The 15278-nt window shown below is 41.2% G+C and overlaps 1 protein-coding gene across 8 annotated transcripts in view; it reads right to left on the bottom strand.

Moving 5' to 3' along the window:
* RGS6 (regulator of G protein signaling 6) overlaps positions 1 to 15278 on the bottom strand; it is a 287533-nt gene that overhangs the window by 64334 nt on the left and 207921 nt on the right. For 7 of the 8 annotated variants that reach the window (XM_062576773.1, XM_062576769.1, XM_062576767.1 and 4 more), the window contains 6 exons: positions 12315 to 12365; positions 10568 to 10674; positions 8121 to 8172; positions 5379 to 5443; positions 2255 to 2331; positions 387 to 468 (listed from right to left, as the gene is read on the bottom strand). In XM_062576773.1, coding sequence (XP_062432757.1) covers positions 387 to 468; positions 2255 to 2331; positions 5379 to 5443; positions 8121 to 8172; positions 10568 to 10674; positions 12315 to 12365 — 434 coding nt within the window. The remainder of the gene's footprint in view (positions 1 to 386; positions 469 to 2254; positions 2332 to 5378; positions 5444 to 8120; positions 8173 to 10567; positions 10675 to 12314; positions 12366 to 15278) is intronic. The other variant, XM_062576774.1, reaches the window with a different exon arrangement.

Below are 15278 nucleotides of genomic sequence, written 5' to 3'. Positions count from 1 at the left end.
CCATTTACTCATAACTTTGGCACCAAAAGGAAATGTCTCAGCTAAGAAGAGAGTCTTCTTCTTCTTCTTCTTTTTTTTTTTTTTTTTTTTTTTTTTTTTTTTAAGAAGGTCTGAGCCAAACTAGTCAAATTGTTTTTCTTTATATATACAACAAAAAATCCCCCAAATCTCACATTTATCCTGTATTTTCAAGTGAGTAGTTCCCTGCATGCACAAATCTAGAATGTCTATGACAATCTTGTAGAAACTTGACTTTTTGAAGCACAGGAAAAATGCACATGGTTACTTTAAAAGTCTCATCTTTATGCAGCTCATGGCACAGTGTTTACTAGCATTAAAGCCTTGTCAGAACACGGACAGTCTCATATTTTTTAAAATAACTTTACCACAGGCCTGTGCACATCCCAGAATGCTCTTTCCTGGCTGTCCAAAATTTTTCTTTCTGTTTTATCCTTTTTTCTGTCGATTCTGAAAAAAGAAGCATAATGATGTACGTCAGCATTCAACTAATGCTTTCATTTTTGCTACAGTTCCTCCTTGGGGTTTTTAACACTATAACAAAAATGTTCAACATATTAACTGATTTTTCAGAGATGTCTCACTCTTGCTTGCAAAGCCATGTGCCGTGAACAAAGTATCAACGATGTATACCCCAAAATGTGTCAAAAGGGATTTTCCTGTTGCCAGACCTTGATTTGGCAGAATGGTGAAGTTCATGTTTGGCTTTGGCTATGTCAGGGGACCCACAGGGGACTCGTTCGCTTCAAGTTAAGTTTGCAGCCTGCGCCGGCTGGAGGTCCAGGTTGGGCATCTCCCAACTTCACCCCTGCACCCCAGCAGGGCCAGCGCTGTGACTGCAGTTTCCTCAGGGATGGCTGCCCGGGGAATTACTGGCTGCAACAGCAAGGGCGGCACATGTGGCCACCGTCCTCAAGAACTGCAAGGACAGGGTCTGGCTACACAGGGACAGCATGGAGTCAGCAGAGCGAGGGGGCAGCGCGAGTGCTGGCCAGCGGAGCAAGACTTGAGCTCGCTGTCCCGGCCGCGTGCAAACCAGCGCTCATCCGAAAACCACCTGACTGCCCTGGCACAGCCGTAACTCAATAAATTCAGCCTTGATACAGCCGTAAATCAGCCCTCTCAAAACACACACATCAAAGGCCAGTGGAGGTTGTTCAAAGCAACTCTTGCTTTGAACAAGCAAGAGCAACCAGTAACATATGCCTGGTGCCTCACTGGTGTGCTCAGCTCAACACACGAGCACAGCAGAAGTGCCCTTGGCTTGCAGGATCTACCTGCAGAGAGACTGGATGAGGCAAGGAGGAGGAGGAACCACCTTTGTCTCCACAGCAGGCTTGAAAAGCTGACAGTCTCTCTGAATTTTTTAGCATTTGATGCTAAAAGTGCAAATTCCTCATAGTAATACAGAATATTGGTATTCTTAAGTATCACCTTTACTAACTTTCAATTTTTATAGGTGACAATTAGATCCACAAAATGGACACGTAGGCTTTTAAGCACACTAGTCTACTAACACTGGACCACACCTACTTTGCAGCAATAATGACAACATGCTCAACACACTAAGAAGGGACTTCAAACTGTTTTCACAGAGAAAGAGGGGAAAAATTGTATATTTCAATTGCAAGTAGAAGACAGGGGGAAAAAAACAATATTAAGACCAGATAAGTTTCATGTGAGTAGTACCCACTTTTCCACACTAATTTAGTAGCACAAACGGGATTGCAGAGAGTCCAGGTACAACTGAGTTGACTGGGGATTGGTATAAACAAGAAAAACAAATAGAATCTGCCGGAAATGCCACCCTTCTAGGCATGCTGGAATGACAGTATTTTTAATTTTTGAAATATTTTACAAATATAGAGTAACACACACAGAGGACAAAGTTTTTTTTCTTTCCAGCTATACAAAACAAAAATACTACACAAAAGCTGAAGCAGAATGGGCAAGCAAATTGCCCAAGCTCACACGATGACTCAATAGGATATTAAGGAACCAAGCTCAAGAACTCCTGACTCACTGGGGTACGTACAGATAATTAAACCCATCTTTCAGTCTCTGCCACAAACCTTGAGAATTAGCTCTCTATTGTTTCTAGCCTGCCAGTGACTAAAATTTACCAATACCTTCTGAGTTTAGTTGCAGTAAAGCCCTTGACAGAGAAATTTTATCTTCACAGAATCCCTGCACAGCTCTAAATATTGGTGCAGTTCAGGGCTCTAGGATTACTTACTTCACTTGGGCCTCAGCTTGCATGAAGATAAATTCCCACTTTCGTGCAAATGCCCTCTGAAGTCTTGCTAAGTTTTCCTGACAAGAGATGAAAGTAGTGAGAATAATTAACTCTTGGTAATTACAATGAGGGCTTAGGAACACAGTTACCATGTAGGGTGTCTATTTTACTCCTTTTTTTTTTTTTTTTTTTTTTTCTCCTTTTCTTTAACCTAGAAAACTCAAGGCATGGTTAGTGTTGGTTTCAGTGAATTCCCCTGTCGTCAAAGCAAGACTGTGACACATCCTCTCCGGCCTCCCCATAGCTGCAGCCAAGAGGACCCTGTCAGGGAGAAGTAATGGAGTGCGATGAAGACAGCCAGAGCTCTAGCAATAAAATAGTGATGAACTTGTTTCCAAAAGATAATACCGAGCAGCTTTGTGAAACTGATGACTTTCATTTCTGCTAGCAGATGGCTGCCACCTGCACGTTTCCTGCTCGAACCCCCACTCTCCATTCCTCCACTGCCGCAGCTCTCTCCTCTCGGGGCTTTCGCTGAGGTGCAAGGGCTGAGCATCCCTCGCCGTGGGCAGGGCTAGTCGCCGCGGAGAGCATCGCCCAGCTGCACAGCACCTCCGGGAACGGCCGGGATGATTCATAAAAGGAAATAACTTACTTGTCTGAACAATGAAAATAACTAACTGCAATGACTAGGTCCAGATGCAGCCTTGCTCTAAACCTGAGTAAGAGCTCTCGTCCAGCTCCACTACAGAGAGCGTTGTGACCTGAAAATTTGTAGGTGGATCTGACTTCATCATAGTTTAAGGTTGAACTCGTGGCATGGCCTGAATTTCAGGCTCATGGCCATCTTCAGACTTAACTCCTAGATGGCACCTCAACGTCACACATGCACACACACTCTGATAAGGAGGCATTTGAAACTATGAACTTGATTCTCTTATCCATTACAGCTGGCTCAAGTGTTACAAAATTTTTAAGGGATAAGACACTATTAGTTCTACTGCCTCTTATACTTATTCTCTCCATTTCAAGAAAGTGCTTAAGCACATTCATTTCAAGACCAGAAGCAATCTTCCTACTATTTACTCTGACCTCTTGTAAAACACAAGGCTTAAAGCTTGAGCCTGCTACCACCAAGTCCACATGGGAGTTTCAGTCCATATACATAGAGAAAAACAGTTAAACAAATGATTTATAGCTCTCCTGAACAATGATGATTTCCTTAACTGTAGCCACAGCGAAGAACTACTTGCAATATCTGCAAAAGCAATTTTCTGTACTTGATTTTTTATTTGAAAGTATGTTCACATGTGCCCTCTAGAGTAAATATGCTGAAACCAATGCAACATCACCAACTGAAGCAGTGCTGAAATCAGGCTTACGTTTGGCCAATAAGAAACAAAATTAAATGCAATTATATGAGCTCAATCATATAATCAAGAGTACTGTTTTACCAGGAGAAATCTAGAAGTCTATGAACGACACAAGAAGCAACTAAAATGAGATGTGCCCTCTGCTGTTTTGTACAGATCCTCTTGGGAAAGTGCAGGTCAGTGCTGATACTTGTGGAGAAGCATCCTCATGCTATGTCTGCAAAAATGCATACTAAATGTATGGGACTCCTTCCCACTCCCGTAAGCCTGCTTCTCTTACTTGCGCTCAGCTTACGTCTCCATTGCTGCGCCCGCTTCTGCTCTCATAATGAACAGGAAGAGTTGGTGCCACTCTTATCTCATTGTCTCTAATTAAGAGAGCAAAATTTGAATGCAGAAGCCATCTCTAGCTGTGCAATGTAATCTTCACAGGAAAAATGAGAGACTGCCAAGATCTAATTATTGTCATCACTGAAGCATTGCTACTCTCAGTAGACAACGATGCGCAAAAGTACTTAGGCACAGTCTCACTGCATGTGTGTGGGTGTTTGTGTGCTGCTGAACAGCCTTTTGTTGCTGTCTGATAGATCTTTAGAGTACTTACAGTTAATTGGTTTGCTGTGAGAAATTTTAATTGTTTTAATAATGAAATAAAAAATATGCAGAAGGAACAATTCAGCAAAAGAATGTATACATGCATGGGGGTTTTATATTTCTTACTTTATGTCTGTACACTTCAAGACTGGAAGTCTTGGGAACCATGCATACATTTCAAGGATGGACTAGATAAGTGGCAATTTTTGCAAGCTCTTCACTGAAAGCACCAAAAGATGTATATTTGTCCATGCATTCAGAAGCCCCAAAATGCAGAAGGTAAGATAAAAGGAAAAAAAAATCTTGGAAAAAAAACACAATATATATGCCATATAAATGTTTTCATAATAAACATGATGTTCATGTAATAAACATGAACACACAAGGCCACTAGAACCAGCTTCATAAACTAACGCTCCACTGAAAAACTCTGCATTTGAAATTCAGCTGTTATTCAGCTGTTACCCTATTGAGCTAGTAAACAAGACATAGTCAATATGAAAGAAATAGAAGTTCAGCTGGCCAGTCTGTTATGCTGCCCGTACATTCAAAAAAAATAAAATAAAAGACTCACAACAACCCTGCCTCTCCTACCTCCATCTTCTCATCCCTCTCCACCCAAACTCTGTGCAACTGAACTCAAGGCTGGGGACAGTTTTAAGTGCATTAACTGCATAACAGTTATTAACAGTTACTTCGCAGTTATTAACTGTGAAACACTCACTGAATAAGCCTAATGAATAACTTTTATACGGTATATTGGAAGCATAGGGCAGGTCTTTCCTTCTAAGGTCTGAAGCAGTACTTAATGGGTCATCAGGATTTAATTGCCCAATAATGCACTGAAAATCCATCATTTCAGTGTGTTGGTATCAGCTATAAAACAGGAACTTTTAACTGGAGACAGAAATCGATGTAAACTTCTATGTAACTTGCCTGTCTCCATGGGTACATGGCAGATACTCTGAGATACTGCAAAGTCTATGCGAGGGACGTTCCCCCCTTCATGTACCTGATTTTCTCTCCAGAGCAACTTTTACACAATTCTGACTAAAGAAAAAACAGTAAAAGCTGACCCCGAAGCACAAGGCGGCAGCATCCCGTCAGTGAACAAAGCGCTCGTGCCCCCCTTGAAACTCGAGCAGCAGTGTACCTACGGCTTCATAATCCGCCAGCTCCAGCCTCGCTTTGTTCTGCATGGTCCGTTTGCAAAGATAGATGGCTAAAAGGAAAAACAGAAAGGAAAACAATTACAGAACAGATTACTAGCACAAGATCTTAAGGAAAAAGGGGTGCATGAACTGTTCATCCACATCAGACAGCAACACGAGCCAAGGAATGAGAGGGCTGAATACTCACCTGATGTTACATGCTATGTTCTCAGAGGCCTCAAACTTCTGGGACACCTCATTTAAAAGTGCTGAGAGTAGCTGTGAGGACCTAACAAGGAGTCTCAGAAATGCACAGCTGCATCTGGTGTTGGTAGAAGATTTAGCATCAGCAACCTGTTCCCCTCAACGCTTTGGGAATATGCCTGCTGATGTGAGCAGCTCTCTCTATCTCTGCATTTCTTTTTCCCTTTTATTAAAACATAATTTCAAAATCTTGACATGAAAGCAGAAACATGGGCCAGATCTTAAAGGTTTGATACCAGCATTCCTTCATATGCTCCACTCTCTTGTTCCATACATTTTAAAATACATGGTTAAAGGAAAGGTCCTTGCACGTATCACCATAGCTAGGTATTGGAGAAACTGATACGCTTCTGGATTCTGGGGGTCCAGATGAGCCCAGTGCAGGACGGCACATCAGGTCTTTGCTGAACTGCTAGCTCACCTTGCTTCTGTTATGTACTGAAACACAAGGATCCCCAGAACACCCCGGGTACAGATTTAGATCTGAACTACATAGAGAGATTTTGGGATGAATCTGGGTGTGAATTTTAAAAACTCCTCATCTTTCCCTCTCTCTTGTGCTGCAGGTATAAGTAGCACGTGCCAGGTATAATTTGTATAATTTGCTTTGTATAATTTGTCCAACCATATTGGAGCTAGGCAGAAGGCAGAGTATCATCTACAGAAAACTTCTTCCATAACAAACATTTTTCAGAAAATTTCATCTTCTCTTTGGAAACCATGAGGTTTGGTGATAAATGTGATTTGTTGACCCTTTCATGAATGTTTTTCATTGGAAACCTAGCCTTCTATTTAAAATGTATGAAAAAAAAAACAGTGTTATATAAAATATTCACATAATAGGCCAAAATTATGCATGGTGACCAGAGTTGATCAGTTCATGTGTTTCTGTTCCTTTGTATTTATATTTCTCAAGAGTAGTTTCATCTGTAAGTCATTTACAACATCAAATTAAGTGATAGTCAGTCATCTCACGGTATTTCTTCATGCTAAGCAGTGACCTGTCACTAGCAAGTCAGTTCCTGTCCTGTAAACAGATCCATGCAAATCAAAAAAAGTATGAAAAGCTGCTAGCATTTCAGTTTTATTTGGGTCTACTGCCAGTTTGGGATTAATTCCTGAGAAGAGCCCATCTGCACAGAACCAGCTAATATACAAACACTGATTATAAACATATGTTAGAGATTTCTAGGATAGGTGAAAATCTGTCACTACATGGCTCAGAGTGAATGTAGCTGCAGCTTTTCCAGCTGTGGGTCAGCTCAAATAGGGCTTTATTTTGAGGTGTGCTGTTCACTGTATGTCTTTGCAGCACAACCTAACTGTGAAACTCCCTTATTTATCATACACTATAGGAAACAACAGAACTTCCATCTTCAGATTGCTCTTCTGATATTTCCAGAAAACACTTCTGGTATAGTTCAGACAGCATGTTTATATATGAGGGCTGTCTGTAAAACCTCTGGAAATTATTTTCCATTTAATGAACATTTCCATGTTTTCTCCTGAGCAGTCCCTCATTGGGACGAACATGTAAGACTGCACTAGCTTCCACTGCGGATGAGGGCTGCGAGTGAACTATCACATGATAGACACCATTGCAGGCAGCTCCTCCACCCCTGCCAATAATTTCCAGAATCCATAATGATGAGTAATTATTGTCTGGGAAAGAAAAAAAATGATTATTTGGGGAGGGGTTAAAACCTGATCTTAGATTGTGAGATATTTCAAAAGAAGCACTTCTAAAAGTTCCCGTTTTACAAGCAGAGACATGGATTCACTTCCACTTCCAGTCCACACCAGGATAAAACAATTGATCTTATCACTTAACTAAGAAAGAAGGATAGTTTTGGAAGAAACAGCAATACTGCACGGAGACAGCTAAGGATAACAACACTGACATATTCTCTTTATGTATCATCATCATCTGCAGCCACTCAAATGTTTAATGCAGCTCACAAACTGTGCTAAGTCTTCTCTTTTTACCAATTTTCATCTGGCAATCCTAAAAAAATGGGAAAAAGTTGTCTGATGTCATATATCAGAGCAGCTTAACTATAGGTTGCCATCAGTTAGATGCTGCTTTATTGATCAGCCTGATGAGTGCCCAGATAAGATGATTTCTTATTGATGAACATGACAAATGCAGCTACAGACCAGAGGATGTTCCCCCACAGAAGCAGTACTGGTATTATTTAAAATTCCCAAGGAGCAATAGTCTGCTTCCCATCCTGCTGAAATGAACAGAGCTGTCTGAGAGCTGAGGTAACACTATGTAAAATCTTGGCCCCACAGCTAAAACTCCATAGGCTTCAGTGAATCTGGGATTTCATTTCATGCAAGTGAGGCTACCAAAAATCTGCATCCTATGTTGCAGGAGCGAGAGCTGTTGAATGGTTTAGATGACCAATAAATTATTTCAAGGACAATGTTTTCCATCATATACTTTCCGCACTTTCTAAAAAGCAATAATTACATTCTCACCATAATCTGTGTTTTCTGGTTCCCAGCAGTTTGAAGGCCAGAAGTATGGTGCCTGAAGAAACAGCACACGTTATTTTAATAATTTAAGAAAGGAAAAGGAATTCTGACGCAGAATAAACAAGTACAAAAGGAAGAATCACAAAGTCTGAGTCCCTGTCCAGATATTGCTACAGATTTCAATAAAAATGAGGATGGCTTCCCAAGAAGGTATCATTTTTAGCATTCACCATTGCAGGTAAATAGAGATACTGAAACAAAGACTCAGGACGTACAGTCTCCTGATGACATTTTAGGTACTGTTGCCACCTCATCTGAATATAGGTAGTTTATCTTCTATACCCTGAATCTCCTCTTTCCCCAGGAATTCACATACACCCTGAATCTTTTTTAGAAGCGTGAGAACAAACCTTGTGGCTTTTTGTACACACTACATACCATTTGTTTTTTTGGAGCAACCACCAGTGTGGTTGGCAGCCTACAAAACAATTTACTTCTTAAATAAACCAGACAGCAGAGTTCGGAACTCAGCTGATTAGAGTCGTTTAGAAAGCAGAAGTCCTGCTACGCTTACTGTTTTTGTTTCCTATCCAGGTCTGCATATTGTGGTTGCCACAACTAATTATGAGATATTATTACATGGGGGCTGTATTTCATTTTTAACATAAATGAAAAATAATGTCCTTGTGATTACACAAATTGCAGAGCACTGTTTTGCATTAGTGATGTAATGCCATAAATGAGCATTGGGCATTACACACGTATACAAAGACCATTCCTTGCACCAAAGTACAGTGAGAAAACATAGAGGGATCAAATAGTATATGGTTCAATGCTTCTCACTGATATGTAACTTCAAGAGATGATGTGCTACTGTCAAAGGATGGATGGATGTTGAGGCAGAAAGTGGCAAGAACAGGGTAATAGAATAGAGACATGATTCTATCAGGTTACTTTCATAGATAACGGCTGAGGAGAACTGTTGCAGGAAGCGACAGCAGACAAAGAGTAAGTCAAAGTTGTAGGAAAAGATAAGAGGAGGAAAGAGAAAGTCAATGAGCAGTCAAGGTAATTGGATGATCTGGTTTACATGGGCTAAAAATAAGAAAAAAGAATTCAATTATACCACACTTTTGAAACAGGGTTTCTAAGAGCTGCAAAGGACAACTTGACAATTTCCCTTCCTATGGGGTCTTTCTTTGAAAACGGAGAAAAATACAACTAGATAGGCAATTGGTATTGCCCTTGCTTCTGCCAGGTCCCATATGAAAGGAGAAGGGCCTTCTGAAAAACAAGGGAACTGTCATGAAAAATTTAAGTTTGAGAGATGGCAGGTAACCAGAGGGTGAGGAGGGATAAAAGGAAGTCTGTGATCTCCTCTTTTTTTTCCCCCCTCACTGTCTCACAGGTCTCATATCGTAGCAATACCACATCAGCAGCAAGACAGTGGGTATGAGTGGCAGTGACATCAGACGTAAAGATGCCAAGATAAAAACAGGCTTTTCAAATAAAAACTAAAAAAAGAGAAGAACAAAGAAAAAGGAGGAATGGGGGAATAAACAGAAAAAAGGTCACATGAAAGATAAAGGGGCTAACACAGGTCATGTAACAGTGAAAAAAAAAAAAACAGCCAGGAACATTATGCAGCAGGACTCTAGGTATGAAATTACTGCTACTTTCAAAGTTAAACACTCTATCTAAAAGGAGTTTTTGCAGCACAAGCATTCAATTAGCCAGAAATACCATAGCAGCAGATCTTGGAAAAGACATGGAACCCAAGCAGAGGATGCTTTAAAAATTCAACACATCTGGGAACACAAGGACACTGAGGCATAGCGGTGTCCCAGTTTAGGTGACTTTGCCAGGGTTACATATCCTCAGCAGAAGAGCCAAAGCTAGTAACTTGTGCCTTTACAAATGAATCTGTAGCCAAGAGGGGATAAAAATGTGAATTTTTCTGTTGTGCCAGAGTTTGAATGCTCAACTCCAAAGTTTGCCCTAGTCCATTTTGCACAGGAAAATGGCTACTCAATTTTCCACCAAGGTTAGAAGCTGAGAATCATTTTCTTCAAGATACAAGATGGTGTTCCACTACTGATTTAGTTCAACTTCGAACATAACAGACTTGAAATCACATGTCAAAAATAATCACAGGACATATTTATTCATTTATGTAAGAACTGTGGACCTGAAAGCCGAAGAGGGTGCTTTGGGATTCTAAAGCAGACCTTTTAGTTGGGACTTCAGAACTTCCTGAGACTTCTACCAAGATAGCTGCAATCCCTAAAAAAAAAAAAAAAAAAAAAAAAAAAAAAAAAAAAAAAAAAAAAAAAAAATCTGCCAGCTTTATGAATCTAACCACTGCTTAGGAATAAAGAGAGTGTGGATTTCAGTAGTACTGCTGCAGGGATAGTAAAAGGGGCCACATGGAGGGCAGAGGGCTCACCAACCTGAAAACGATAGAATGTCCCATCATCTTTCAGGGTAAGGACATGGTCTGAGATTGGAAAGATATAGCCCTGTGCAGCAATAAGACTTCCCAAGTGTATTGCTTCCACTGCGAAAGAATGAGGAAAAAAAGAAAACAGCAGGGATGTGTCAGAAAGATGTGGATCACATACTTCTCTGCTTTCAGCAGCAGATCTGGTGACAACTCACAATAAGACCCAGCACATATATGGCACTTTGTAACCACACTGCATCCTTCTGCCTTCCAACCAAATCATGCAAAACAGGAGGGCAGAAATCAGCCTTACAATAGAGATGCAACACTGTACAAATGCTTAACCTGACGCTTAACCCACACCTGTTCAACTCCAAGTCTGAAATTCAGCTCAAAGCACATTATCTGCCACAGGTGACAGCTGACAAGAAGCTTGTTCCACCAGTGAACCTCACTTTCCCCCTGCAAATCAGACATACATGTGCAACACCGGGTCATTAGCAGCATCTTTATTCATAAAGACACTGGAGAATTGCCATTTGTTAAAATAAAAAGACACTGAGGTAAGTGGGAGTGCATATTCTAGCACAGCCAGGACAACCTTGCCTCTTTCCCTTCACCACATCAGAGGTACATCTGCACAGATTTTCAGCTGATGTCAACTGTCAAAGCTGCTTTGACTTTCTCAGAGCTGTGAAACGCCCGTTAGCTGATTGTGCGCCCCCAGGCCAATAATAAAGCTACTGTCTGCAGCTGAAATTCAGGCTTGGGGCTTGCCTGGACTCATGTGAAGGGATGTGTGTATAGGGATGTCCTCAGTGAGACCACGCTACCTCTCTCTCCACTTTTTAAGTGGTGAAAGACACACTGGGAGCAGCAAAAGGCTTTATAGGCCTGAATTTAGGTAGAACTTGCCAGTTTCATCTGGCTGAAGAGAGATGTAACTTGGCAGCTTGTCACAGCCTTGACAAACGCTGTGTGCAGCCACATGGTACGGATCATGCCTTGTGGGATCTGGTGTGATCAAATAGTCACAGGCCAATTCTTACGTGTTAGAAATCTGATAGGAGGTTAGTAAGCCCTGAGAAGGGTTGAAGGCCAGTATGCATCAAGAAAATGCTTGAAGGTAAGATGTTGGGCTTTCTGCCTTTCTAGGAAGGGAAGAAACTTCTGAAGCTGCAAAACGATCTTTTCTTCCTCTTTTCTCAATAGCTCTTAACTGTGCCAAAGTGATTTTTGTGGCTCTGAACAATGAACAATTTGGTGATGGACTGTGCCCGTGCACTGATTACAGTTTACTCCCTAAACATCTATCTGCCATGATAAATTAGCAGCCATCATCTGATCTCATCAGTGTCTATGTCACCCTTGACCAGAACGTCTTATCAGTCATGGATACCTTTCTCCACACTATGAAACACTGCCACTGTCTTTCCCTACTTAACCATGCACATCTATCATCTTGGCTTCTAGGTCCATAAACAGCCTTAAAATAAACTAGCCTTTCTTAGGCAGCAACTATTTCACAGACAGGCTGTGATTCCTACGAAGGGCTTTGTGTGTGTTGTAGTGTAAGGTATTAGACCTAATTACGACGCTGATTCTTATCTCTTTTCCTCCTTCTTCCCAAATGCTTAGAACAATTTTGCTGTTTCACTAGTATTTTCAATTCTGCAGCAAAATAGTACCTACTGTGTAATGACACACAGAATACAGATGGAGTACCTTTTCATCCCGAGCCATGGCCCCCTTACCTGGATCCTCAATGCTGAGGTTCTTCACCAGCCACTGTACAATGTCAGCACCTGCAATAAAAATGGAAAAAACATTAAACATTGAAGACCACAGAGTATCTGAAAGCCCTGAGGAGCCATCATATTGAAATGAGATACAAAAGAACTGACATGAATTTTAATTCATTTTCTTTCTTTTTTTTTTAATCTCCACAGGAGGTTTCAAAATGTTTTTCCTCCTTGTGCCACTAAGTCCCAAGAAGTATTCCGTGCGATAAGAGATCTGATATACTTCAAGTCAAATGCTACCCTAATAGTTCCACGTAAGCTGTTCTCTCCCAGTCGTTTTTCTCTCAAATCAGTATACAAGGAGTTATGTTTCTGAAAGCACTATCTACCAAAGAGACAAAGGAGCCCTCTACTGGCATATTTCATCTTTAATGTTAGAGGCAATAATCTAAAAGTGCAGAACTGAGTTATCAGTCAAAAAAGACAGAGAAAAGCCTATGTCAACGACACAAGCAATGTCTTCGTGAAAAAAGTGGGATTAAGTGTGCCTGGAACCATCCCACTGCTGAGTTGTCATTTGCTAGTGATCTCATCAGCAATATGGTGGCCAGGAGCAGAAGTGCATCATTAAGGCCCATGAGGTAATTTTTTTTTTTTTTTAGCTTTTCAGTCCCCTTCAGGTAGTTCAAAGGCTGTTGCTATCTTTTAAACAGTGTAAAGATCTCTAGGATTGATCCTCTGCATGTATACAACCTCTCTGTTGCATGAAACTTAGAGGAGTAGAAAACTCGTTCATTAGAAGCTAAGGCAAAATACGACATGATGGGGGCAACAAAATTTGGTCAAACTTCATACTCAGAAAGTTAAGTTTAAAAGGAAAGGTAATGGTGACTGGGCCTCCAGTGTGTAAAGCCAGCCAGCGTGACTTGCCCAGCGTCAAACAGTCAGAGGCAACGTAGCAAGGAAGTATCTAAGTTATACTAGCCTGCAGCACAACGACGCTATGGCGGGATGCAGACGTCACATCAAGCCCTTCTCGGCATACCTTCAGTTGTTGAAAAATATTTGCATTCACTCACAGGAGGCAACTAGCCCCAATAATTGTTAGCACGGTATTTTGTGATGCATCAGTTGAAGAAAAGCAAATGACAGAAAGTGATCAGCGTCTGGTCTGGCCTGACTAAATGAACCCTGCAGGATCACATTTATATAGAGCACTTCTGAGTTCACACATGGAAAGTACATCAAGAAACAGTATAACCAATATGACTGTTATTCCAGAAATGTCTACAGAACATTTTGCTCCATATGTCCCCACTTGCCACGGGCCCAGGACATTCACATCCCCTCAGCAAATCTGCAATATAACAAAAGCCAAAAGTCACAATTACAATGAGCCACAGAGAGAGATATCGGCACTGCCAGGGTCCTCACTTCCTGATATATCTGTAGGTCTGGGTGACTCTCCCATAGAGTTGAAATTCCCATTGGAAAGCAGGTCATACCCTACGTGGAAGTGAAGGGCATCCCCTGCTCCCCCCCGACAATCTAAGCTGCCCCCCAGCTCCACAAGGAGCACCAGTAAACCCCACCCAGCACCCTCTCTTCTCATTGTCAGCCTTCAGAGGCAAGGGGGGGAATATGGACCTCTATCCCCATAAGACAAGTCAAACAACTTTTCTGTGCCCCTGAAGATCAGGGCACCATCTGCTTTAGCTCAAATAATGGGCAAAAGGACAAGACCTGCAAGCAGCAGCTGGACATTGTCTCAATCTGCCTTGTAGGTATCAACAAATCACACCCTAAAGGGCCTATCTCACAAGCCTGTATTCTCAGCTAGGATCACTCTGATACTCTTATCAATCCTTTTTACAAACTTCACTTAAAAGCAATTTTAGTTGCCATTATCTTATCTGGAATATTTTTCCAGAACTCCTTTTTTTTTTTTTTTTTTTTTTTTTTTGGGGGGGGGGGAAGGATAGAACTCTGCTTGCAACTTCTAGACTAATATGCAATTTATAATAAATGCATATAAACAATGCATTTAATATCATACCCATTTTATCATTTAACTTAAAGAATTATTTTTCCTTGATTGTTGCTCCTGAATATTTCTAGAAAGGGTTGACAAATTGCCTCCCTATCTCCATTTCACTAAACAAACCAAACTCTTCTCATCTCTTTGTATGATGGACTCTCCATTTATTTTACTCTCCTTCTCAGCGCCTTTTCAAATTTAAGTTATATTTGTTTGAACTGGGGTCACCAGAACTGCACACACTACCTTGTAGAAGGTCTAATCAATGCTTCTGGCAACGATACTAACATTTTCCTGTTTCTACTGAAAAACAGCCTACCAGGCACATCCTAAAATCAGCTAAGTTTTTTTCACAGCTAAGTAATATTAATGGTTCATAGTTATCCTATCACTGATCAATACATACAGTCCTCTTTGCTCTTGACTCCAAGTGAAGATTATTTGCTGTATGAGAAGGTTGTTGACAACAGTCCTAAAGGTTTACTTCTCACATGGGCAGTTTTATTTTTCCCTAGTTCCATTTCTCCAGTTAACAAATATTATCAGACTCTTCCTACATGACAATCTACCCTCCTTGGAATTGATGGGGCAGGGCCATGCTTTTCAGATGGGAAGATAAGCTCAGGATTGGTAAAAGTTAGTCTTCATTTGGGGCCAGGCGGTGGATTGTGTATGCACAATGCTGTACACACTCTCTATGTGACCACACAGTGCTTGGCACACCAAGTGTGGATATAAAAGATATGATCAAGAGCCACAGGACAAACACTGCAAGCTTTGGAAAATAGGAGTTCTGAGATTAGTCCATAGGCAGGAGTGGATGCATTGCTCCACACAGCTGGGCTGGCGGTGTCTCTCGCTCTGTGACCCCTTCCAGTTCTGTTCTTCTTCCAGCACTTGGGTACTCAGATCACCTGCCAGTCCTCTGCCACATACCA

This window comes from Rhea pennata, chromosome 5 (assembly GCF_028389875.1).
Source record: "Rhea pennata isolate bPtePen1 chromosome 5, bPtePen1.pri, whole genome shotgun sequence".
Classification (NCBI taxonomy): Eukaryota; Metazoa; Chordata; class Aves; order Rheiformes; family Rheidae; genus Rhea; species Rhea pennata.
Note: the sequence above shows the minus strand (reverse complement) of the source record. Positions and strands in the feature narration are given on the sequence as shown.